At 42.0% G+C, this 27,573-nt stretch overlaps 1 protein-coding gene and 1 pseudogene across 8 annotated transcripts in view; both read left to right on the top strand.

The window, feature by feature from the left end:
• Positions 1-27,573, top strand: part of LOC122917633 (aminopeptidase O (putative)) — a 336,369-nt gene that overhangs the window by 201,932 nt on the left and 106,864 nt on the right. For 5 of the 8 annotated variants that reach the window (XR_006386419.1, XR_006386420.1, XM_044265752.1 and 2 more), the window contains 3 exons: positions 11,646-11,748; positions 12,376-12,483; positions 24,104-24,147. Coding sequence is in view for 6 of the 8 variants with exons in the window: in XM_044265752.1 (XP_044121687.1) it covers positions 11,646-11,748; positions 12,376-12,483; positions 24,104-24,147 (255 nt within the window). In the remaining 2 variants the exon portion in view is untranslated. Of the gene's footprint in view, positions 1-11,645; positions 11,749-12,375; positions 12,484-24,103; positions 24,148-25,155; positions 25,241-27,573 lie in introns of those variants that run through there. The other 3 variants (XM_044265754.1, XM_044265753.1, XM_044265755.1) reach the window with 3 other exon arrangements.
• Positions 13,390-15,200, top strand: LOC122917001 (annotated as a pseudogene).

The following is a 27,573-nucleotide window of genomic DNA, read 5'->3' as shown; positions in this document are numbered from 1 at the left end:
TTACATTTGGTAGGGTTTTTTAAGTCTAAAAAAACATAAAGAAGAAATAAAACAGTTCATAATCATTGCTTAGTTAAAAGCGCATAACAGGAAAATCCAAACAAATTTAGAAAGATGTAAAATATCATCCCCACCGTTGGAGTCTTTGCCTTAAGATAATCCCTGCTAGCATTTTCTTGTGAATCCTTCTGAAAATTAATTTTTTAAGTATGTATGCATACTTCTGTATTGCCCTGTGTGGCACTGATTCATTATAACCCCACTTGCCTGTGAAATATTTTCCTTAAAAAATAATTCGAATACCTAAACTGATCTATAATAATTCACTCTTATTTTGCCCATCCTCTGAGGACATTTCATTCACCTAGCTGGTCCTAGTATGATATACATTACATTCTTGGCTAATGAATGTTAGTTTCCCATTGAGAAAAACTCTCATTCTCAATGAATCCTTCCCCCTAACATGGCCATTTTGTTTGTGTTTTGGCCAATAGTTCTGACCCAGAATGGCTTACCAAAAAATAATGCAGGTATTTGCCTGGACCTGCTACAAAGACCCAAAAGAAGAATATTCTGCTACACTTTAAAATGTACTCTATAAAAAAATGACTTCTTCCTCTTTCATGTCAGCAGTTGAGGAGAGAAAGAATGGAAAAGAGGGATTATGCTTCCACTCAAGATCGCACTGGAGGTTCTAGCCAAGGCAGTTAGGCAAGAAAGTGAAATAGAAGGCATCCAGCTTGGAAAGGAAGAAGTAAAACTGTCTCTTTTCCTAGATAACATTATGTTATATACAGGAAATCCTAAGAATCCTCCCTGCAAAAAACCTCTTAGAACTAATCTCAAGTTCAGTAAGGTTACAGGATACAAGATCAATAAATAGAAGTTTGGACAGGTATAAATAATCTGAAAATGAAATCAGGAAAACAAATTCATTTATAATAACATAAAAAATAATTAAATACTTAGGAATAAATTTAACACAGAAGTGCAACGCATATACTGGAAACTACAAAACATTGCTAAAAGAAATTAAAGAAGAACCAAATAAATGGAAAAACATCTTGCAGTTCACGAGTTGGAAGACTGAAGATTGATAAAATGACAGTACTCCCTGCACTGACCTATGGAGCCAGTGTCAGAATTTCAGCTGTCTATTTTTTTTTTTGCAGAAATGGACAAGCTGATCCTGAAGTTCATACAGAAATTCAAGGGATCCAAAAAGAATAGCTAAAACAGTCTTGAAGAATAACAAAGGGTGAGGACTCACCCTTCCCAATTCCAGTACTTAGCACAGAGCTACAGTAATCACCATAGTGTGATACTGGCATAAGGACAGACATGTAGACCAATGCAAGAATATTGAAAGCCTAGAAACAAACTCTTCTTTCTTTTATGGTCAGTTTTTTTTTTTGATGGGTGCCAAGACCATTCAGTGAACGAAAGAATAGTCTTTTCAACAAATGGCCATGGGACAACTGGATATCCACATACAGAAGAATGAAGTTAGACCTTCTGCTTCATGCCACATACAAAATCCAACTCAGCATGGATCAAAGACCCACATATAAGAGTGGAAACTATAAAACTGTTAGACAAAAATCATAGGTGTGAGTCTTCATGGCCTTTGGATTAGGCACCAGTTTCTTAAACTAAAGTACAAATGACCAAAATGGGAAAAAAAATCAATAAATTGGCCTTCATCAAAATTAAAAACTTCTGTGTTTCAAAGGCTTCCATCAAGAAAGTGAAAAGACAGCCCACAGAATGGGAGAAAACATTTGCAAATCATATATCTGAGGGGACTTGTATCCAGGATATATGAAAAACTCTTAGAGTTCAGTAATAAACAGACAAATAACTCAATTGGCTAAGGGGAGAAAAAATGGGAAAAGGATCTAAATAGACATTGGAAAAAATGAATGGAATTGAATGTCAGGGGTGTGGGATCTTTTTTCTGGGGTGATGAAAATGTTCTGCAGTTGGTACTGGTGATGGTTACACAACCTTATGAGGATACTAAAACCAGTGAATTGTACTTTTTTTTAAAATGGCGAATTTTATGATATATGAATTATATCTTAATTTTTTTAAAAAAGAGGGATCTTTGGAAATCATTGGATATTTTATAACATCTCATAACATCATCGCAGCTTTAGCAGGGTCGGTTAGCAATTCCTGAAGGAGAGATGGAAGGTGAAATTATGACAGGAGGCAGCTGGTGTCCTCAAGGCACTGGGTGGGACTCAAGGCACCATTTCTAGCACTGGAGGCCTGGAAGACATCTTCACAGTGTCTGTGGTGTAACCACGCACCTAGAGATGATTCACTTCCAAGAAAGCATCCCTCAAGCACAAGAATATATATCATGTGGGATATATATATATGTGTGTGTGTGTTTCCACTACATGCTCTACCTCCCATTTTTCTCTTAATAATACAATCCTCACTGTTGTTCTGTTACCAACACATGTAGGTTTTTCCTGAATGTTCCACAACTCACTACGTAACTACCTGTTAACTGTTGAACATCTTAGCGATTTCTATGTTTAGCTTTTCCAAACAATGCTCTGGTGAATGGTCTAACTGTTACTGCACAGCCTGTTAAATAGAAGACTTAAATCGTACACCGTTGCCCATGAGACTGGATAGAGAGCTATTCTCCCAACTACTCACCCTGTTTTCTATCCTGGTAGGTGTGGGGCTACAAAGCCAGGCAAGGCTCCACCCCCTGTGGCTTCCAGTCCCTAGCGCCGTGCCATCCTCCGCCCAGGAGGGAAAAGTCCTTCCTCAGTTCCCACAGACCATCTGCTCCTCTTGGATTCATGAGATGAGCCCTTCCGCTGCCTCGGCATACGGCACCACACGTGCTGTTGGTGTTCAAAAAATGCCTCTGGCCTCCCTTACAAGATGAAGCTGGGGTTTGTCTCATTTGCCTCCTTCCAGGAGGAATCATGGGGTTTTTTCAGGGAAGTACCAAAAGGTTTTCTCTTGCTCCCTTTTCTCCAAGTTCTTTGTATTCCTGTGTTCTGAAAGTGTGTGGCCGACTGACAGCTTGCGATTTGTTATGATCCCCCTTGCCCTTTTAACCTGGCTTATGAGGATGCATGCTCAGGCTTACCGCATATGCCCCTCTCCTTCACCCTCCCCCCCAGACTACAACACTGGATACAGGGTAAGGGAAGCAGTAAGAACTGCTTGAATCCTATATTCTTAGGCTCAATCTCTCTCCGGTTATATGTGGTTGAGTAAACTTCAGTTAAGTTTCCTCTAGTTCATTTAGGTATTTGTTGGTTGGTTGGTTTTAATCAGAGTCACCCTTGATGCTCATTTGGCATGACCAAGGCTGCAGGGCAAACCTACTGACTCCATTGCAGGGGATAATGCTGGCTTACATCTAAATGCTGCAGCTGAGGGGTACCTGGGTGGCTCAGTTGATTAAGTGGCTGCCTTTGGCTTGGGTCATTATCCCAGGGTCCTGGGATCGAGGCCCGCATTGGGCTCCCTGCTCAGTGGAGAGCCTGCTTCTCCCTCTCCCTCTGCCTGCCGCTATGCCTACTTGTGGACTCTCTTTCTCTGTCAAGAAATAAATAAAATCTTAAAAATAATTGCTGCAGCTGAAGCTACTCTGGGCCATTTTATCTCCTAAAATCATAGAATATTAGGGTCAGAAATGACCTTTAAAGTGATTTCACCTAACCTCCCATATCCCTGACAGCCAGCCACCCGGGTTCTACTGAAGATTTCCAGGCCAGTTCTCCCTGTTCTAGAAAGCAGCAGATTCCCTGTTGGGTACACTCATCTTACAGGGGCTTTCCTTGGACTGGGCTGGAACCTGCCACCCTATAAGACCCTCCAGGTCATCTCCTTTACCTCCCGAGTTGCATAGGATTTGCCTTGTTCTGCCCCAAACAAATCCGCATATTTGAAGACCGTGGTCTTTCCTTTCCTGGTCACTAGGTCACAAGTTTTGAAAATTCATCTTACATAACACAAGGTTGGGAGAACCCTTGCCTCCTTGGGTTTGGTCCTTTGTTGTCTTTGTTGACAGTGGCTTTCTCCAATTGTGACACCTGGACTGAACACAGCACTCAGTTTGAGGTTCAGCCTGTGAAGAATGCAATGGGATTGTTACTGCTTCTCTTATATGGCTGGGCCAGAAAAGAATGGACCAGCACCAGTCAAGTTGGGTTTGCTCACACATACACCATATTTCATTTTTTAAACCAGTATGATCTACCTTCTCATTGTGGTCTTACTATCCCAACTCCCTCCCCTTTTTCTCTCTTTAGTAACATTCACTGAGTGGTTCCAATGTGCCAAACACTGTCCCAAGCAGTCTATATACGTTATCTCATTTAGTCCTCAAAATGGCCCCATGAGATTGGTATTGGCCATCTTCCTTCCCGTGTGATAGATGAGGAGACCGATGTGTAGAGGTATTAAGCATTGGGCCCCGTTTCCACAGCTAGTAAGTGGCAATCTGGGATGAAAGTAGAGGAAAGTCTGGCTCCAGAGCCCAGTCTTGACCTCTGCTCTGCTCGCTGTCTGACCCCCTCCCAGCAGTCCTTCCCGCTACCTTCTCATTGCTCCTGTTGAGCCCATCTACCAGTGTGGTTGTTATTTTGGAAGCCACATCAGTCACCTCTGGCTGTATGCTGAGTTTACAGACAATTTAATATATTAAATCTTCTTCATAGGCCAAGGTTAGTATTTTTAAAACCTCTGTCCTTATTAACAATTGTCATATTAATTTTCGATCTTCATTTCAGCCTGTGCTTGCTGTTCTTGACCTGGATGCCATCAGTCAACCAGCTAGACTCCCAGCTTGGACTGAAATGCAAATCTCTTACACCAGAACATCATGATTCTTTGGGCTCAGCCCTAAGTACTGCTCCGTCCTGGTTCTAGCAAGTAATTAATCAACAGCCTTGAGTTCTGTTTTTTTAACCTACAAACCATGAAACAACCACCAGACACTTACCACTTTTACATCCATTCTGCTAGCTGCCTGTAAAAGTCTGGGTGCATGATACCCACAGTGAATTTCTGGATGTGGCCTTCTAGATCTTATGCTAACTCCTATAGTTCATCATCTTCTGTTCTAAGCACTCATGAGCTGTCTGTTCAATAACTCAGTCTCAAATTTTGCCTTCTCTCCTCTTATCCTCTCTTCCTTGGCAAATCAGAAGAGCATTTGTCCCCACCAGTCCCTTCCCCATTGTCTCCATGACGGTACTCCCAGAGGTCTGTATTGCCGGTGGACGCTTTCAGAGCTATGGCAGGTCGGAACTCTGGAAGGGAGTCCCCTTCCCCTGTCCCAGGTATCAGTACCCACAGAACAGTGCTCACTCCGCCATGTACATCATTCTCCCTAGCGGGAAGGTTGGAGCAATGTCAGAGTCAGGTAGTTATGTTGGTTCTATCACCTCTTAACAGCTGGTCTTCTTTATGCTCTGAACATGATTTCTAAAGCCCCTTTCATTGTCCTGGACATTCTCCATTAGCATCAGCTCATTTTGACTTTTCACCTTCTTGGCAAGGATTTTACAGCTTCTGGGCTCTTTGTATTCATCTTTGGGTTTTTGGTTTTTGTTTTTTTCTTTCTCCAGGATAACCCACCCCCTGCCCTGCCTCCGCTTCCATCTTTTGAACATGTCCTCTGAAAATTCACCTTATGGAAACATCCTGCACAGTCATAGTGGGGTCTGTGCCCTCCATTTTCTTCTCATCTCCTTTGAAAACATGTCCAGATTCTCCCTTGCTATGTTGAATATGGTAATATATAACTCAGATCATTGTATTCATCTGTTCTTTGTTTTTTCTCTGGGATTATGTTTCTTAGGAATATCTGATTTATGACCACTCAAAACCTGAGGACTGTTTTGGTTTTGTACTGATTCTCATTACCTCCTGCTTTTCTGAATTTCATCTTTCACGTTCCTACCCTGCTTATCAAAATTTGTGGACTGTTTGTGTTTTCTACAGTTCTGCTAACTACAGAATCTTTCCTTGTCACCTTCTTCAACAGCTGACATCTCCAACCACTGGCTCCTTTCACCGTCAGGGGACAGAATATACCGTTGTCACTTTCCTCTGGCTCCTCGGAGGGAAGCCTCCTTCTGTCTTATATCATCTCAGCAATTGCCTTTTTCAACACCAGAGCAATACCTGCTGTGTCGGCGACAGGATAATGGTCCCTGACGGGGAAGAAGCTTCAGGCTGGGTAACTGTTAAATCCATTGTGAAAATCAGACAGATAATCAAACTTGCCAGACAGTACCCCTGACATGATACAACATCATTCGTTAAAGGTGTGCCTGACTATCTGTGCTTCTCTCTGGTAGTCAGGTCGGTGGCAAGGAGGCATATTTGATAGAGGGGAACATTGTTGCAAGAACTAATGGAGGATATAAGATTCCTGTACTTCGAATCATTCCGCCTTCCTTTTCTTTTTTTTTTTATACCTAGAAATGTAGTATAATCTTCTCACAGAGTGGTGTGGACTGTGGGCATGTGTGTCAGGAATCTGACCACACCTTGCTCTCTAGAACTTTAGGCGACACCTGAAATTTGTTCTTTCTTTCTGTTTGTTTTCTGATGATTCAGCAAGGAGCAGCTTAAAAGACCAACACCTGAAGGGTTTAAACTCAAAGTTCGGTTTCACAAAGAAAGGCGGAACGGCTCATGTATGTGCCACGTCTTCTTTAAAATACTTATTTTGGAATGATTTTAGGCTATCAAGAAATTACTAAAATAAGAGGTCCTGTATACTCTTTGCCCAGCTTCCCATGAGAATAGGTAGTGCCACAGAGTAAGGTCTTATGAATGGTTTCTCCTGTCAGAGGCAGGGTCAGCGGCATTCTCTGAACTCCAGTCAGAACGTGTGATGACCAAAACAGCAGCATATTCATGCTGGGCTTACAAAATGCCAACAGGAGCTCTGGCAAAGCGCTGTTGGATGCCACGGCAGCCTGATGAGGTATCTTGGTCACGATCACTATCCCCTTTCCACAGACGAAGGATCGGGCTTCATGAAGTTGGGTGTTTCACATGGTACTTAAGTGGCAGAGTCAAGATTCACCCCAAACTCTTAACCAGGGTGTCGGATTGCTTTCCCCATAGGTCTCACCTGTGCACTTAGGGCTCAGCTAAGTACCGTTAGACCTGTTTCTGCACAAGGGTACTACTGAACTTCCTCCGTCGCGGTGGGGTGAGTCAGGGCCTGCTCCCGGCCCTTCACGCCGTGTGCTTCAGCTGTGATTGAGAGACAGACAAGCGTGTTGAATCACTGGAAGGATATTGTCTCGTTTCTTTCTGTCTCATGTCCGTGATGCTTGGTCTCTGGCTCAGGCACTAGAGTAGCGAATTTATAGATGAAGATATCTCGTGGCTCTCGCTCCTGCTGCCAAGGGGTAGAAGATACAGAATGCTGGCAGACGGCCCGTTGGGGCTGTGGCAGAGCCAAAGGTGTTCGGACCCAAGTGGACACGCCTGAGCACCTTTCTGAGGCATTTTCCCAAATCCCACCTTTGGTGACACTCCTGCAGAATCAGTCCTTTCTTCGGGAGGGTTGATTCTAAGTCAGATCACTGTGTATCAAATACCACTGCTATCTGACAGCTCTTTCAATGTCCGTATTGCTTCTGAGCACAGTGGAAGAGTAAGAAGGCAGGAAGGGAAAGGTCATGCTAATCTTGGTTATTACAGTTGGTGCCAGGTACAACAGAAACCAGGGGCATTTAAGCGCAAACGACCTTGGTAACTTGATCTCTCACATTCCATGTATTCCAGCCACAGGAATAAACACTGGTGTGTAAGTTCAAGAGATGCTTAACACTTTTGTGTTTACAGAGTTCTTCCAAATGATCTGAGCCTCCTCATGCTCTCTGTAGGTAAGGAGCTGAGCTTCGGGCAGGGTAAACAGCTTTTCTCAGTTTCTCCACTTCTATCTGGCACAGCCACTCTGGGGGCCTGGGTCTTGGGGAGGTCTCGGTGTTCAGCAAGGACTTCGGTGTTCCATGAACTCAGGTTCCAGCCTCAACTCTGCCACTAATTAGCTTTGTGGTCTTTTCCACGTCTCACTTTCCAGTGCTTTAAATGGGCATAATCATAGTACCTGCCCCAGCAGGTTCTTCGGAGGGTAGGACAGGATATATGTAGGAAGAGCTTGGCAGAGTACCTGGCACAGGGGAATAACAGGAAGTAGGAGCTGATAGTAATAGTTCAGTTCTTCATCCATTAGGAATGAATCTGGCTATAATTAATAGACTAGTAAAGCAATCTTGACTTAAACAAACGAGAGTTCCTTAGACAATAAAAAGTTTGAAGGCAGTCAGTCTTGGCCTGGCCAGCAGCTGAATGATCATTAAAGACTGCTTACTTTCTTTCATTTGATGGATTCTGGTCTCCATAGTGTAGTGACTTACTGTCTCCTGGTTGCAAGGTGGCTGCTGTGCCTCCATCTACCAATCATACTTCTGTCTATTGTAAGGAAAGCAAAAGCTTTCCCAGAACCCCACCTCAACTGCAGTAGATGTCTGCTTTTGTCTCATTGGCCTGGACCATGTTTTTTGACTATTCATAGCTGCCAAGACACTTGGAAATTGAGCATTTTGCTTTTTAGATTTAATTGTATAAGAGGCAAGAAAGAAGGTAGATGAGAATGGGGCTGAGCCAGGTGTGTCTGCCACAGTTCTTTCTGCCTCTCCTGGTGTCATTTAAAATACATACTTCAAAAAAAAAAAAAAACAAAACATACTTCACTGGTGCTCAGGTGCTCAGAGGGCTTAGTTAATCCTCGTCTTATGTTCATGGTACATGAACAGCAAAGCTCCTTTCTTAGACTAATTCTCTTTTATTCTCACAAAGCATGTACTGCTTTGCATGCATCTATTTTTTCTTAACTTTCTGATCGAAATGTTACATACATAAAGTACATAGGTTTTTCTAGATGGCTCAGCAGATTTTTATTCTGTATCCTTGTGAAAGCACCACTGAGATCAATATATAGAACATTCCCAGTGTCTCAGAAACCTTCCTCTTTTTCCCCGCTCTGACAGTACTCACCCCCAAGGATAACCATTATTCTGGTTATTCTGGTCTCTGTCCCCATCAGTCTCTTTTGCCTGTTCCTTGACCATAATTATTTAAGTGGAGTCATACATTGGCATGTAGTCTTTCTGGGCGAGTCATCTGTTTTTGCATGAAGGGGGAATTGATTTGTTTCCTGCTTTGTGTCCGTGCTTTGTCTCTCTGCTTAGACCTGGGATAAGAGGCATCACGTGAGCTGGAGTAGCACAGAAATGGAAGTCACCTTTTTCCCATTCATGGAGTATTTTTCCTTGTAAAAACCACTCCCTTAGATTTCTTATAAAGCTTCCCTGCACACTGCTCTCTCCAGCACAACGCCTACTTTAAAAGGAATCTCTGGGGACTTGTATATTTGCCTTGGATGCTGTCAGCCTAAAAGAATTTTCTTGAACACTTCTTCATTTGGAGAAGGTGAAAGAAGAAAGTAAGAGAGGGATGCTTTCTGGAAGGACATATTTAGGCAAAGGAGAAAAAAGCACCAACAGCAGGCATCACTAGGAACTTGAGCTAGAAGCCAACCTTTGGAGCTGAGATTTACGTCGGTCCTCTGTGTCCCTCCCCTTCTGATGGTTTCAGTACAAAGCTTAAGGCATAAGAGGCTCACAGCAAGTCTGTTCCTCTTGGGGCTGGGAAAGCTGGTTTGGATTTAGACTGACTCTGAGAAGCCGTCCTTCTGCCAGGACTGTGGGTGGTGGGCTTTGCCTGTCAAAGCCAGGGTGGTTTTCTTTAGAAAAACCCTCAGTCCCAGGACACACTGGAGAGCAGGAATAAAGCTGGTGCTTTTCAATGGAGTCTTAAATGAAGATGAAAGAGACTAGTTATCGTTGCAAGTATGGTCATGTATGTAAGTCAGGGATCAAGCACAAAAATGGAAACTATGCAGTTAGCTCTGGTGGCCGGTTGTTGTCTCTGCTTTAGGAATCTGCTGGTCCCGTGCCTTCTTTCTGGTGAGATAACCTAGAATACTCTGCAGAGACCTAATCAGAGGTTCTGGCTTGGCAGCTAGAACACACTGCAAAGGTCCTGACTGGCAAGGTGGGCCATCTTCAGGCACTTCCATTTGGGTCCCGCATCGCCACGTATTGGTATCTGTGACCATATGGAATTAAGTGGATGGGCCACTGAAACCCATTGCCTCTAACATCAGATGAACAACCTTGAATTTAGCTGTATTAATTGCTAACAAATTTAGACTATCCTATTAAGTTTATTGAGTAATTTTTGTATCTCTGGTCCTTGTTAGGGGCTTTGTATAGTATCTCAGTTATTCCCCACAGGAACTGGGGAGTTGGGTGGGATTATTCCCCATTTGCACATGAGTAAATTGAGGATAAGAGAATTTAAGTAATCTGCCAGTGGGGTTGAGATTCAGCACCGGTTCTCTTGGATTCTGAAGGCCACGTACTTTGTGACACCACACTCCTTTCTGACGTGCCACCCCGCTGGTCAGCTCTTGCCTCTCCTCACCCCAAATCATACTCTTCAGTCTGTCTGTCCAGTTAATGACTGGTTTTAGAATAGCGGAAATTTTAAAACCCTTGTTGCTCATTTAGATTTTCACTAGTTGTTGAAGCTTCATTATTACCCAATTATATTTTTTAAAGGAATTTAAAAAAATAATTAAAGTTATAGGGGCACCTGGGTGGTGCAGTTGGTTAAGCGTCCGACTCTTGGTTTTGGCTCAGGTCACAATCTCAGGGTTATGAGATTGAGCCCCGAAATCTCGTTCTGCGCTCAGCGGGGAGTCTGCTTAAGACTCTCACCTTCTCCCTCTGCCCCTTCCCCCCAGCTCTTCTCTCTCAAATAAAAAGATAAATCTTAAAAAAGAATACTTAAAGCTATAGAGCAAAATGGAAAGCACCCTGATAGGTAAAAGTAGACATTGGTTATAATGCTGATGTCACCATGACTCAAAACGAGCTATGAGACTTGGGTTGCAGACTTATTTCTGTGTGCCTCAGTTCCCCTCATTTGTGAGAGGAGCAGGTTAAAGTGTATGCTGTCAATGCCTCTACCTGTTCTAAAAACATGGGCCATTATGACTTTTCTTTTTGCTTTTGATATTCTAAAATGGCTTCAGAGTACAAATATTTCTTAAACCTTAACTGCTTAAATGCAAACTGAGAGAAGTGGATAACATTGGGGCTTTCAGAAATTTCTTTTTTAAAAGATATTAGTTCCTTGCCCTTCTGAGTAAAGCTGCATTTTCCATTGCATTTCCCAGTCCATCAGTCCCACTAAAAGAAAAGCCCTTAGGTTCTTAAATAATTCATATTGGAACTCAGATTCCTTGAGGGTCTGGCAAGCTTTCCTGTTGGATAAGATGATGTAAAATATTGCCAATAGCCAACCTCAGGTTGCCAACCCAAATATAAATCCCTCCTTGTTTAATATATGAATTTATAATATAAACTGTTTTAAATTATACCTGGTACAATTGAATAGACCTCAGACACTGTTGAGCAACTTTGAAAATAAGAAATAAGATGATATTAGGATCTAATTATTGAAAAATGTGCATACTGAAACGAAATTTTACCGCATCATTTTAGACCCAATAAAGAGAAAACTGGCCATGTGAGTGACTCAGGATCTTCTGTCATCAAACATGGGCTCAATCCCGAGAAGGTCTTCATGCAGGTTCATTACTTAAAGGTAAGTGCATCGAAGGGGCAGAAACCAGTTGTTATGGGAGAACACTGTTCAGGTTATACATATAAACATATAAATAGGGCTGGGGCACAACAAAGAGACTTTCCACATTGTAATGTCATTTGACTGGGCAGGTATCTGAGAGTCCAATATTTAAAACACTCCATACCCCCAAAATGATACATGAATACAGTTTCCCGGCCCTGTACTTCCCTTCTCTCTGTTTCATGTCAGTTTTGAAGAGCAGAATCTTGAAATTGCTGTTAGGTTCCAAGTGGACGGCAGGAGGAATAAGGAAATATTTTACGTTGCAAAGGCTTTTCCTGCTAGCTGAGGGAGACAGGAGCTGGTCCCCTCTTCACTTTTGGTCCACAGTGGACATCAGGCTTCATGTAAACTGAGGAAAACTGAGATGGTGATACCATTAACAGAAGGGTTGAAAGCAAAATAGTCGTTCCCCAATTTCCAGGTCCAGCCTTACTGGGAAGAATCTGACGGGCAGCCCCCTACAGGTCAGGTAGAACATTCTCTGTGCAAAAAGCACTGGTGGGAGGTTAGAGTTGGCTGCATAGTAAGCAACTTTCTCATGAATCCATGATAGACATCCTTTTTTTCCTTCCTTTCTTCTAGGGCTATTTCCTTCTCCGGTTCCTTGCCCAAAGACTTGGAGATGAGACCTATTTTGCATTTTTAAGAAAATTTGTGCACACATTTCATGGGCAGTTGATCCTTTCCCAGGTAATTTGTGAGTCATCATGAGTCCATGATACATAATTGAGGGGTATGTGGCATGTGGGGACTAGTATCAAAAAGTATCAAAAGTATCAAAAAGTAGGGAGAAGGGATGCCTGGGTGGCTCAGTTGGTTGGGCAGCTGCCTCCAGCTCGGGTCATGATCCCGGCGTCCTGGGATTGAGTCCCACGTCGGGCTGCTTGCTCGGCAGGGAGCCTGCTTCTCCCTCTGCCTCTGCCTGCCATTCTGTCTGCCTGTGCTTGCTCTCTCTCCCTTTCTCTCTCTGACAAATAAATAAAATCTTAAAAAAAAAAAAAAAAGTAGGGAGATTTATGATTTAATGCACTAAGAAAAGTAGGGAGTTAATGAGGTGAATACAGGGAAGTGTTGTTTCGGGGAGGGGGATCTCTCCCTATAGCTTTGGGACAGACTGTAACCCAAAGCTGTTTGTGCACAGGGATGTGGGTAGTCTCACCTTACGTGACCTTAAAAACACAAATAGTGCAATCCTGCTCTTCCCTCTACCTGGAATTATCTTTGCAAGGTTGTCTTCTTCTTATCCTTTTGTCTTAGCTTGAATACAACAATCTCAGAGTCACCCCTGCTGAACAGATAATGTACCTGCCATGTTATTTTTGCCCTTTGCCCTTTTCATTGCCTTCATTGTCATTGCCATGATTTGTAATTATATTGTCATTGGTGGATCCATTTGTTCTTTTTCTATCTCCTCCATTCTGTGCATGAGCTCAACAAGGTCAGACCATGCTCTTTATCTCACCACCAATATACAATTGGCATACCGTATGTGCGGCATACATATTTGGTGAACGAATTGATTAATAACAAGATACACTGAAATATTCAGACAGCCTGGCCCCCAAACTATCAGAGAGAGACAGTCAGCTTATACTGATGTCGGACCAAGCTGCACATAGCGAGAAAGTTCGCAAAGAGAGAGAGGCTCTGAAAACAGTGCAGAGAATAGAGGATGCAGCCTCAACACAGATTGGTCCACTGGGTGTTCTTGACATTTGACAGTGGTGCTCATACAGTTTTGAAGTCGTGTTGTCCACAGTGTTAGATGTGATGTATTGGTGTGTACAGCCTGAACACATATGGTGGGAGTAGCGTGAGTATAACAAGACTGTTCCTTGCCCCTACATTCTTTTTTTTTTGGTTGGGGGGGTAGGGGGAACCTTCCTAAACATATATTTGGAAAGGCATTTTGAAAATAGGCTCAGAAGTTTTACATGCTTGGTAGACCAATTAGCCCAAACTCCCACTGGCTAAAACCACTTCACACTGAGCTACTGCAGTGTTAAGTGAGCACGTTGTCCGTCCCTTGACTTCTGAGGCGCTGATGTCAACTCCCCTTTGGAACACTTAGTGCCCTGTCTACCAGGTCGCTCAGGTTTTCTTTTGTTTATCTTTTCTGAACAGCAGATTTATTGGTTTTCCATGACAGCTTTATGGAGATAGAATCCATATGCCATAGATTTCACCCTTTTAAAGTGTACAAGCCAGTGGTTTCAGTATATGCATGAGGTTGTGCAACCCTCACCACTCTGCCATTTTCAGAATATTTTCATCAGTCCCACAAGAAGCCTCATACCCATTAGGTGTCACTGCCCCACTTCTACCCTCCACCCCCACCCCAGCTCCAGACAACTGCAGACCTACCATCTGTCTCTTTGGGTTTGCCTCTTCTGGACATTCCACATAAACAGAATCATAGAATACGTGACCTTCCGTGATGGATTCTCTTATGTAGCACAGTGTGCTCTGGGTTCATGTGGTAGCACAGAGCAACACTTCATTCCTTTATTTTGATTTTTACTTTTTAAACTTTGGTAAAACATATGTAACAAAACTTAGCATTTTAACCACTGTAAAATGTAAAGGTCAACACATTAAATACATTCACATTGTTGTGCAACGGTCAGCACGAAGCGTCTCTAGAATGTTTTAATCTTCCCAGACTGTAACTTGGATCCATTAAATGATAACTCCACCTTGTTTCCTTCTCCCCCAGCCCCTGGCAACCATCACTCTACTTTTTGTCTCTAGGAGTTTGACTGCTCCAGATACCTCATATAAGTGGAATCAAACAATATTTGTCCTTTTGTGACCTTTTGTAACTACTGGCTTATTTCACTGAACATAATGTTTTTTCAAGGTTCATCCATGGTGCAGCACATGTCAGAACTGCCTTCCTTTTTAAGATTGAATATTCCGGTCCTCTCTGCACTGGGAACAGCTCTCCTGCTACAGCCCCTCATTCCCTGAAAATGTCAACCTGTGCAATGCTCTTCTCCCCATCTTCTTGGTCAGGAGCACCTCTCAGCTGTTGAGCTGATAACTGTCTGCAGTGGTGCTAAAACCACCGGGGACACTGAGAGATGAGAGCCTCAGCAGCCTGGCAGCCCCACATTCCCTGACCTCACTTATTTCTAGCTGCAACTTCTGCATTTCAAGGGACATCTGCTGCGGCCAAGTTTATTGGGGCTGGGGCCGCCATGGTAGGGGTGGCTAGCTCTGGGGCTGGAAATGGGACTGTGTTTGAGAGCTTCATCATTGGTTATGCCAGGAATCTCTCTCTGAAGTAACAGATCTTCTACACCATTCTTGGCTTTGCCTTCTTGGGCACCATGGGGCTCTTTGGCCTGATGGTGGCCTTTCTCATCCTCTTCGCCATGTTAAGGAGCTGTGTCCACCTCCCATAGGTCTTTCTCCTGTGTCTCATCTGCCCTGTATGTTCCTTTTCCTATACCTCTCCAGACAGCCTAGGGAAAGTGGTTGGCTCAGGGTTGGACAGATAAAAGACAAATAAATACTGTATTAATAAGAAAAGAAAAGAAAAACTGAATATTTCATTGTCTTTATGGACATTGCCACATTTTTTTTTGTTTGTTTATCCATTCATCTGTTGATGAATGCTTAGGTAATTTACACCTCCTGGCTGTTGTCAGTAATGCTGCTCTGAACATTCATGTACAAATACCTGTTTGAGTTCCTGCCTTCTAGTCTTTTAATTGTATTTGAGGAACTGCCATACTGTTTTCCACAGTGACTGCACCATTTCACATTCTCACCAGCAGTGCACAAGAGTTACTATTTTTTCACATCCTTACCAACAGTTGTTTTTTTAATAGTAGCCATCCTTGTGGGTGTGAAGTAGTATCTCACTGTGGTTTTAATTTGCATTTCTCTGATAGCTAATGATGTGGAGCATTTTTTTTTTTTTTTAAAGTAGGCTCCACACCCAGTACTAGAACTCATGACCCTGAGATCAAAGAAACTCAGGTTTGGGGCTGCCTGGGTGGCTCAGTGGGTTAAGCCTCTGCCTTCAGCTCAGATCATGATCTCAGGGTCCTGGGATCGAGTCCCGCATCAGGCTCTCTGCTGGGCAGGGAGCCTGCTTTCTCCTTCCTCTCTCTCTCTCTCTCTCCCTCTCTGCCTACTTGTGATCTCTCTCTGTCAAATAAATAAAATCTTTAAAAAAAAAAAAAAAAAAAAGAGAGAGACTCAGATTCCACCGACCTACCAAGCCAGCCAGGCGCCTGGATGTTGAACATCTCTTCATGTGTTCATTGGCCTTTTATATATCTTCTTTGGAGAAATGTCTGCTTAGCTCCTTTACCAATTTTTTATTTGGGTTGTCTTTTATTTTTGAGTTGTAAAAGTACTTTATATGTTGCAGATTCAGGTCCCCTATCAAATATATGATTTGCAAATATTTTTTCTCATTTTATGGGTTGTCTTTTCACTTGATAATGCCCTTTGTGACACAAAAGTTTTTAATTTTGATAAAGTTCAATTTATCTTTTTTTATCCTTGGTTGCTTATATGTTAGCTATCTTATGTAAGAAAACATTGCCTAATTGAAAGTTATGAAGATTTACTCCTGTTTTCTTCTAAGTGTTTTATAGCTTTAGCTCTTATATTTAGGTCTCTTATCCATTTGAGTTCATTTTTGTATATGGTGTGAGGTAGGGATCTAACTCCATTCATTCATGTGAATGAATATTCAGTTGTCTCATGACCATTTGTTGAAAGATTATTCTTTCCTTCCATTGAAGTGTCTTGGAATTCTTGTTGAAAATCAATTGACCATAGGGCACCTGGGTGGCTCAGTGGGTTAAGCCGCTGCCTTCGGCTCAGGTCATGATCTCAGAGTCCTGGGATCGAGTCCTGCATCGGGCTCTCTGCTCAGCAGGGAGCCTGCTTCTCTCTCTCTCTCTCGGCCTGCCTCTCTGTCTACTTGTGATTTCTCTCTGTCAAATAAATAAATAAATAAATCTTAAAAAAAAAAAAGAAAATCAATTGACCATAAATGTAAGAGTTTATTTCTGAACTCTTAATTCTGTTCCATCAATCTGTATTTTTGCAGGTGCCACAGTAAGTTTGGAAATTATTGCTTTTCAACTGACACACACTCATTATAAAAATTCAAGCAATACATAAAAGTACAAAGAAAAATGTGAAATGCTACTTAAAATCCCACCACCTGTAAATACCCATTATTAATATTAAGTGAACTTCATTCCAGAAATTACACTATTCTCTCTCTTTCTGTATGTTTCATGGTAGGTATACATGCATCTGTATGTTAATGTGTACATGCATGTAAAGATACAAAGGTATATGTAGAAGTAATTTTATAAAGGTAGGATTATATTATATGTGCATAGTCAAGAAGGATGATTACAAAAAAAAACTTTTATTTTTTTTTCCTCTTTAGCTATTTATTCCATTTTTAGAATGGAATAAATTTTTAGTTTTATTCACTTCTGCAAAAGTTTGAGAAATTAGCAGTTATGTACTTCTACTACTTTTCTCCCAATTCAAAATTTTTCATAATTAAATATTTTTACATAGTTAAGGTTTATATCATCTGTTGTATGTGCTGTAATCATACTTTTCATACTTGTATAGACTTAGCTCCGGATTTAAAGGACTTTGATTCACCACCAGTCATTTTGCCATGCTTCTGTATGCATGAATGCTTTATTTTGATTCCACTTTATGTTGGCCGAGTTTTGTTATCAAACTCATGTTCAAGTTACAGACTCACTGCTTTTGTGATTTTTGAAATCTTATGTGCTTGAGAATGTTTATTGGTTGCCTTTATATTTGAATCACAGACTGGCTAGGTATAATATTCTCTGGTCACATTTTCATTTCCTTGGAACTTTGTGGCTATTGCTTAACTGCCTTCTGAGTAATAATGATGTAGAAACTTTAAAAAAACAAACAAACATTTTATTTATTTATTTATTTATTTAAGAGCTGGGGAGAGGGAGAGGGAGGATTAGAGAGAGAGGGGCAAGCAGACTCCAAGCCAAGAGCGCAGCCCGACTTGGCGCTCTATCTCTAAATCTGGAGATCATGACTAGAGCCAAATCAAGTCAGATGCTTAAGCGACTCAGCCACCCTGGTGCTGTTCTGTAGAAACTTTTGAAGTCAGCCTAATTTTTCCTCTTTATGCTACTCAGATGGCAGAAGAATTCTTTCTTTATCTTTGACATTTAATAGTTGACTTAGAAAATAGCTTGGTATTATGAGCCCGCATCAGTTTTTTTTTTTTTTCCCCTGCAAAGGAGTGTGCCCTTCCAGTCTTAACTTCTGTTCTTCTTTCTTTCAGCGAAATTGTCTTAACTGTATGTTTGAACACATTCAGGTTTTTCTCCCTCACAGGGCTCTGGATTTCAAGATTGCCAGTTATCCTTATGTTATATCATCTTTGTCCCCCATATCTTTCATTTCCTAATTGCTTTCATCTTTTTCTTCTTCATGGTATGTGTTTATCTCAAGTGACATTATTTTTATTCTTAATGTTATTATAACATTATTATTAATTTTTTTCTTTAATGTCTATATTTTTCTTACTTTTTTGTGTTATTAATTGTCCTGCACTGGTATTATTTTGGTCCTTAATTTATTTTCTTGGCTTTGAAATCTCTCTCTTCATCTCATTTTGTTGTTTTGTCATTTAGTCTCTGAGCTTTCATTTTATTGACTTTATGTTCTTATTATCATCTTTTGTTAATTTATTTTATAGTGTAAAACAATCATAGAAAATTGTCTTCTGTTCCTTGGGTTATGTTTTCCTCAAGACTGGAGTCTTTGTCTTTTGTCCTATGCTTCTGAGTTCTGTCTCTCTCTCTTTATTTGGGTTTTTGTCACATTAATTTGCATAGTTGCCATACTTCCTTCTTGCTCACTCTCAGCATGAGTAGCCTGACCTTCTATTTACTCTCATATGTGTTGGAACTTGAGTCTTGATTTTTTTTTTTAAGATTTTATTTTTATTTATTTGACAAACAGAGATCACAAGTTAGCAGAGAGGCAGGCAGAAACAGGCTTCCTGTGGAGCAGAGAGCCCGATGTGGGGCTTGATCTCAGGACCTTGAGATCATGACCTGAGCTGAAGGCAGAGGCTTAACCCGCTGAGCCACCCACGTGCCCTTGAGTCTTGATTGCTATCCCAACTCATTATAGACATGTTTTCTTTCCCTCTGAGCTACAGTTCGAAGTTTGGATGTTGTGCTTGGAGGGGGTGGAGGGGAAGAGCTCCACTGGAGCTGCATACAGCTCTTGTTGCAAGGATTCAGCTCCCCTGACTCTTGAATTCTGTTAAATATTCTAGCCATTCTCCTCACCTAATTTGGGTGCAGCTTTTTCCCCACTGCACGTACTCTCTCAATTAATATTGTTTCTCCTGTTTAGCATGGAGCTTTAGAAGCTCTACAGCTCATTAAAGAGCATCTTTCTTCCTTGTTTATTTCCCAGCTTTTGCTCATCTCTCTCCAGTAAACATTTCTAGTCCCTTCACAGTCCAAGGAAAAAAAAAAAGGACGAAAGATACTCCTGTTTCTTTCCAAATGTGTGGGTATTCATGAGAATTTGCAGGGTTTGGGCAATTCACCAGTCCCACTACTGCTAAGCATGAGGTTGGGGGTGGTGCAGAGGGAGGGCTGGAGGCTGTTGGAATCTTATGTTTCTTTCCTTAGTTGTCTCCTTTTGAAGTTTATGCCATGAGGCTGTCCTTCTTTCCTTTTTTGGATGTGTCTGGTGACATTTCTGCCCCCCTCCCTTTTTTTAGTGGATTGGGTTTTTGTTTATATTTCTTGTTAGTGATGAGGAAGGCTGTGATCCAGTTTCTTTGCTCAGAAGTCCTTCAGTTTCTTCTTTTTCCAGTTTGCTTCTTAATCTTTTCCCATGTGAATACCCCCAACATTCTGGTTTATCACTGTCCTGGTCCCCACTGCAGGTTAACAATGGCTTCTTGCCGGACAGTTCATGTCTCGGTTCTTATCCCGCCAAAACTGTCCTTGCTTAAATTATTTAGTTTTTTGTTTTGCCTCTTCTACCTCCTCCTCCCCATGACCATGGTAATAACTAAACCTGTGCAATTATTAATCCATTGCCAGTTTATCCCATAAATCTATGTGTACCTCCTTTTTATTGAGTATTTTTACCAGGACTAAAAAAACAATTACCAAATTAGCCATGTGCCAAAAATCAGTGTCTTTTTTTAAAAATTATGCTTAATTTAGTGTTGTTAGGTATTAATCAAAATAAACTGTCTGGGACTGACCTGATTAGTGTATAGATTATTAAGAGAGTAGGAAATGGAAAAAATTTTCTCAAGGAATGTATTTTTTGATTCGGGTGAGGGCTTGTAATAATTTCTAAGGATCCAAATAAAATTTTACCCTAGCCCATTGTCAAAAAAAGCAGGAGGCCTTTTTTGGTTTTGGGGGGGGTTGTTTTTTTCTTTTTTCTTTTTTTTTTTTTTTCTTGTTTGCCTTTGGTTTTAATCTTTTTTCAGACATACTGTGGAGGTGACAAACTGGGGCTCTGGCATTTATTGCTAGCTAACTTTGTCTATGATCCTAGACTCAGCCTTGAAGGAAAGCCCTCCTTGTCCATTTAAGATTTATAAATTGCTTTTACAAAATTGCCAATATGCTGAAGGGAAGAGGAAGGTGGATGAAAGAATTGAAAAGAGGTGGTGAGGGAAGTAATAATCATAGGACGCATTTTTCTTTTAATGTCCTCCTATTGTGGAGGGTGGGGAAAAGCTTCTATCATGAGTCCACTCCAGGGGTGTATGCCAGTTTACAAAAAGAGCCAGGAAAACTAGCATGTCATGGTAAATGTTAGGTCTATGAAAGGAGTAAGAAAGGCCAGTAGGGTTGAATCCACTGAGAGCTGGTACAGCAATGGGGCCAAGAATCTCTTTGGATTGGATGGAGCCTGGAGAGAACATCTAGCACTGTGCATGGGCATTCACATAGCCTCTGAGAATACAGGCACCATGACTTAGAGATGCTTGAGGTGTTTTTGGGGTGATGTTGGGGTTTTTTGATCCATTGTGATCCTCTAGACTCATTGTTCCCAGCATTGGTCGAGAGCCTCCATCAAGCTGCTGGGTAGCCTCCAGGTCTCATCCCTAAGTCAGGAGAGGCAGATGGCCACCTACTAGGAGGCAGGACAAGCTTTCTTAAAAACGAAGCAAGGTTTCTTGGGGACCTACTGTACTTTTCCTATATTGACACAAAAATCTGGAGCATTGTGCTCTGCAGTCCTATAAAGAAAGATCCATTTGTAATTGGAAAATGGAACCGGGCAGAATTAAGGTTAACTCTGAATTTCCAGTTTCTCCTACAATTCAATTCTCCCCCTTGTCATTGAGTTGATATCATTCCCCTACCCCAACACACACACATAATTGAGCATAAGTTTCTGGACAAATATGGGATAAGTTGATAATGGACTATAAAGAGATAATGAAGCAAATTTAGTAAGAAATTACCAGTGCAGCACTCAGATATTTTTTAAAGATTTTAATTTATTTGACAGAGAGAGAGAGAGAAAGCATACAAGCTGAGGGAGCTGCAGACAGAGGGAGACGGAGAAGCAGGGAGCCCAATGCGGGGCTCAATCCCAGGACCCTGGGATCATGACCTGAACAGAGGGCAGACGTTTAGCCGACTGAGCCACTCAGGTGCCCCAGCACTCAGATTTCTAAGAAGCAGGAATACTGTCAGTAAGCCAGTAAAATATTTGCAAAGTAATCAACATATGAGATTGCGATAAATTAATTTCTAATTTAGTCTTTTTGCAAAATAAGTGTCAAAATTATAAAAATAATGACTTTAAGAACGTCAAACAAAAATAATTCTTCACATTCTAGATATGACTCATTTCCCTTTTTTCTCCATATACCCACTGCAGGTGCTAGGAAGGACTCTAGATGTGAGACCTTATTCTGTCTGGAGTTGTCCCTTTCCATTTTGACTGCATGATCCATGTTTTTAATATTAGTTTCGTTACTCTTTGTATCATTTATTGTAGGTGAAGCAACAGTAGACAAATAATGACTTAGAAGGAGAACAGAGGTTAGGAGAAATAAATCTTTCATTAGCAGTCCTAGCAGGGAGACTTTGCCTCCAGAAGACCCGGCCCTAGCCACGTATAAGCACACAGAAAGGGGCGGTGGTTCCGCCCAGTGCCATGATGGGGCGAGAACACCTTGTCATACAAATTGTTTGCAGATTCCCATTCCTCTCTAATTCTGGCTGTTTGTAATAGGGGGTTGGTGCTGCTGCTTCCATCTTGCATTGGGTCCTCACTGGATCTCATCAGACCCCCCTGCTGGTGCTGACCCTGGATCTGTAGACCTGGGTCTTGGGGGTGGAGCAGAGGGTTTGGCTTCTTTCTGTAGGAATTCTGGCTGGGTAGCATCTTGTTTGGTCGTCTGGGCTTAATGCACAGGCCCTTCTTTAAAGGACTTGTTTTAAAAGATTATTTTCAGCTTATTAAAAGGAAAACTGCAATTGTAGATCTTATTGAATGTCCAGTATCAAGTGCAGAAAGTTAAATGTTGTTCTTCTCCGTCTCATGTTCTGTATTTGTCCATAAAGCTTCTTCTCAAACCCTTCAGATAACTTAGGGTTAACACTGGCCTTCGGTCACTTGGCAAATGAAAATGGACAACTCTCACTTAAATTCAAATTTAAGATAAACAACAAATAATTTTTTAGTGTAAGTGTGCCTCCAATTTAACTGGGCATCCTGTAATTTATCTGACAAATCTGGTTGACACCAAATCAAGATTCCAAAATTAGATGGGGTAAAAAGATTGGTCACAACACTCAAGGTGCCAATTAAATATAAATGTAACCTTGAACATTCATATGTGAATATTTTAGGCCTATGGTATTGTGGTTATGTTTTTAAGTGGTCCTTATCTTTTAGAGATATTTATTGAAACATTGATGGTGTTATATAACATTTGGGATTCACTTCTGAATAATACAGGAGACAGGTAAGAGGTTAGGACAGATTGGCTGTGGGTTGATGGGTACATGAAGGTTAATTATATGCTTCTCTACTTTTGAGTGTGTTTGAAATTTTCCATAGTACAGGAAAAAAAATAGTTGTGTCTGAGTTACATGTTTAGGTTGAAAAAAATCTATTATTGAAAGCTCCTAAATGTGGACCAATAGCAGATGGCGGTATCACTAGAAGCAGCTTCAGACTGAGGCAGGGGTCCACGAACCATTTTTTAATTGTAACATCTTTGTTCCTCCACTGGGATATGAATTGTCTTGATTTTTGTCTTCATCTTTAGATGTTGTTGTTTTAGGTTTTTTTTTTTTTTAAGGATTTTATTTATTTATTGGACAGAGAGAGAGATCACAAGTAGAGAAGTAGGCAGAGGGGGAGAGGGAAACAGGCTCCCTGCTTAGCAGAGAGCCTAATGCTGGGCTGAATCTCAGGACCCTGAGATCACGACCCAAGCTAAAGGCAGAGGCCCAACCCACTGAGCCACCCAGGAGCCCCTAGATTTTTTTTTTTTAAGAATCTGTATACCCAACGCGGGCCTCAAACTCACAACCCTGAGATCAAGGGTCACGGGCTCTACTGACTGAAGGAGCTAGGCACCCCTGTCTTTATCTTTCCATAGAACAGTGCAAGAATGTTGCAAAGTAGTTCCTAGCCTTTTGGAGTTGAGAGTGTTCGGGTGTCACAGGATCTCTAGGGAAAGCTCGGGAGTTGGAAAACCTGATTAAGTAAAAAGGGGATAGTGCTTAATGCTATGGGCAGCCTTTTGAAAATAGTTAAACATGGGGCGCCTGGGTGGCTCAGTGGGTTGAGCCGCTGCCTTTAGCTCAGGTCATGATCTCAGGGTCCTGGGATCGAGTCCCGCATCGGGCTCTCTGCTCAGCAGGGAGCCTGCTTCCTCCTCTCTCTCTCTCTGCCTGCCTCTCTGCCTACTTGTAATCTCTCTCTGTCAAATAAATAAATAAAATCTTTAAAAAAAAAAAAGAAAGAAAATAGTTAAACATGAAATAAACTGTTGGTTTAGGTCAAAACAGCAAATAGTACATTTTTCAATTTGTTTGCGGTTTTTACAAAACAATTCTCTTTAACTGATTGGATTGAAGCCCTGGTAAATTAATAAATAGGGTATATAGTCTAATAAGTCAACACAGGCCTAGCTTCCCTAGCAGGTGAGCTGTCAGCAGCTGGGAGCACTCGGGCTCTGGCAGGATTCCGGACAGAGTTATTTATTGATGGACATCTTTAATGGTTTGCTTTTTTCTTATTCCAGGATTTTCTTCAACTGCTGTTGGAGAATATCCCAGAAGAAAAAAGGTGAGGACCAATTTAGGAATTAAGAGCTCGGTTTTACTTTTCATGTTAAAAGGACCCTGCCATTGTTTGGCTTGTTACAATCTAGAAAGTTCAGTCTTCATCTCTTGACAGAAATAGGGACCTGGCCCAGGACAATGAACCAGACCTAAAGCTAGGCCCCTGTGGATATTGGGAGCCAGGGGGCAGGTAGCCTTGGGAGGACCCAGAGTCAAAAGTCCTGAAAGTAACGTGAGAGACAAGCCAAGGACACTTTGTGGCCTGAGATGCTGTAAAAAAAGATTGGAGGAGAGGAAAATTCTAAGTGAGGGTTCTTTAGTTAACATGGCTTCATATAAGGAAGTACTGTTTCATTGAAGGTCAAAGTGTCATGTAGTAATAAGCCTGGGATTTGAAATCAGACTCTCCTAGGTTCTTACCCCAGCGGGGTTCCTTCCCAGCTCTGAGATTTGGAGCAAGTTACTTCATCCCTCCGAATTTCAGTGTTTCACCCTTGGGAGGAGTGCAGGAGATAACATCTGTGTAAAGGAGGTGTTCAATCAATGGCCGATATGACAATAGTCATCTTCTGGGCCTCAGGCCCTGTATACAGGGTCTATATACAGTAAATCACTTAATCCTTATTACGGTGCTCGCCCCCCCAACTACCACCATCTTCATAGTGGGTATTGGAAGCCAGCACTTTCTGTATGCAAGCCCCCAGTTAATCCTTCAACCAACACTACTTAGCACATGCCATGTCTGTCCCTATTTTACTGGTAAGAGCACTGAGGTTCTGAGGGGCTGACCATGTACAGGAGGAGGAGGTTTAGGACCTACATCAAAGTTTACACCGGATTCGTTCCAACCCTCTCCTTCTCATTTCTTATCTTAATTTAGACACCAAAAGTGAATACCCTGAAATATAATTCTCAGTAGCAAAATTGGTATGTAACATTAAAGGGGGGCATCTTGAGAAATTAAACATTACTTTGAAGAAGAGCCAATGTTCTTCTCTTTTCTGATCCACAGGTTTAACTATGTTTTTATGCTCACAGTAGGTTTCCAAATGTGGAAATGAATTCTTTCACGCAGACACTGACTTGGACCTGGGCAAGGCCATCCTCCGTGTAGGTGGGCCAGCATCCTGGGCAGTCCAAATGGAGTGTCTTCTAGCGAAGATGGCAGGGTTCATGCCCCCAGGAAATGACATGCAAATTCAGGATAGGGGGAATCCAGGGGCCATGAAGACACGAAGATTTTTTGCCGAGTGTTGGATTTTTGCCTGGCCTTTTCTTTAAACTCCTCCTCTTCCACCTTCTACTTCCAATTCTTGCTCCAACAGTTAGAAGCATTATTGTTAGCCACTTGTTTTTTAAAATTAGATGTGAACACACACACATAAAGCAAGCCAGTGCATCATACAGAATGAACATACCCATCTAATTTGATAAATTTCTTCATTTCTACCTCTTTGTGTTCATGCCTTTTGATGCCAAAGGCAGTCTTATACAGGGTGATTGCGTGGGGGCATTAGTAATCGCCCAAGATAACTAGCTTTTCAGGAAGCTGCTTGAAGGAAATGTGGCTTGTTTTGGAAAGTCTGAAGTGTTTTGGATTTATCCTCCTTTCTTTTTAAGCAGACATATGGGGTTGGTTTTTTTTTTTTCCATATGCAAAGGTCATATCAGATGTGGCTATTATTCCTAAGGTCAGGAACAGCAGTTTACCTGCAAGGTTTTTTTTTTTTTTCCTTTTTTCTTCTGCACCTGCCCTGGAATAACTTTTGAGGTTCTCTGATAAAATGGAGCAGTTTCCTTAGAAACTAATGCAAGGGAAAAAAGACAAGACAATTACTAGAAATAGCATATTCCTATTACAAAAGTTTGTTACTATACGTTCTTTTGGGAGAACTTCTTAGGGTACAAGTATAGCAAATTTCATGGAAGCTACAAAGTGCATTTTTCGTTTAGGAGGGCTTCTTTCTTTTCATCCGCTTCCTAAGAAGGTTATGAAGTTCATGGGGATGGCCCTGAGCCCTCTGGCTCCAGGGAGCCTGGATCTTATCATTGTGAATATTTATCGAGGGACACACTATTGGGCCCACAAAGAGACTTCTGTTGCAATGATGGCAGAGCAAAGTGAGTCTGTTTAAGAGTGGCCACTGACCACCAACCTTCACGCCCTGAGAGGACGGCTTTCCCAGTTAGGGTCATGTTTTGGCTAGCAGGTTTAAGCTTCCTTTTAAAATTCCCCTTAAAAGTTAAGGCAATTTCCTTCCTGCAATGCATCTATTTCAGCAAGTACACCAGAGCCTTTTTTGAAACTCGAACATCTTCTTTCCTGCTAACTAATGTCAGAATCGAATTCAGCTATTAAAACAGATCATTTGCCCTTTTACCTATGCAGCATATTGTACCAATTTTATCTGGGTCTCCAAAGGCCCCACACCTACCCCCAGAGCCTCTAATCTGTGGCCTGGCTGCAAACTGATCCTTGGGCACATCTGTCAGGCACGTGAGCCATTGTTAGTGGGGGCAAGGTTCTTCAGATTAGACCAGCCACTTAGTTTTCAGGGGCCGGTATCCTCCATGTCACACTGTTTTGCGTTGTTCTCTTGCTTCGATTAATTTAACATTATCTATTGAGCACCTCCCCTAGCAGGCTTTATGCTGGACGCTGGGGGACAGAAAGGAGTAGGTTCCATGTCCAGTCTGGAGAGAGCTCCTTGTCAACATGAAGATATGTGTGAAAACAGCTCATTATGTCTCAGTGTTGGAAGTGCTCTGGGAGTTTCAGAGTCCTTGGTACCAAAGGAAAGGCCCGTGTGTCTTAGCCTCAAGCCTTCAAGCAGAGCGGTACCCCTCAAGGTTCTCAGTAGGAGAATGCCGTCAGCAGATTGTAAGGCTGCTCCGGGGGGCGCTGTGGAAGATCCATGTGGGCTGGGAGGACTAGAAGTCATGAGACCAATGAGAAACCAAGAGAGCTGTTCACTCACGAGATCTAGAGCTGGAACCCAGGCAGGGGTGTGGCAGGGGCAGGAGAGTTTGGGATTAATGAACAGACCCGAGGGATGTTCCAGAGGGGCCATGGTTTAAGACTTGTTTGTTGCTTTTGAAAGGTACGTGGGGGAGTGCAGCACAACCTGGCTTTTCCTTCTGCACCACTCAAGGGACACTCTGGAGTAGCACCGGAAGCAGAGTAGGCCGGGAGTTTGTCTTGGGAATCCCTATGGGGCAGAAGGAGTGGCAGGGAGAGCATTTGGAGGTAGAGGGGAGGGAGGTAAAGGTGTTTTAGCCCTCTTCAGTGTGAGGTTTCTGTTTACATGTTGATGTTTTATGAGACCAAGGGAAGGAAAGCTAAAAGTGCTTAGAAGGAAATCCATATAGACCCTGGGTGCCAGCTGGCCCTGCCCACCTCATACCTCCACCCTGTCAACAGTGGCTTGCT

Source organism: Neovison vison, chromosome 9, assembly GCF_020171115.1.
Source record: "Neovison vison isolate M4711 chromosome 9, ASM_NN_V1, whole genome shotgun sequence".
NCBI lineage: Eukaryota > Metazoa > Chordata > Mammalia > Carnivora > Mustelidae > Neogale > Neogale vison.
Note: the sequence above shows the minus strand (reverse complement) of the source record. Positions and strands in the feature narration are given on the sequence as shown.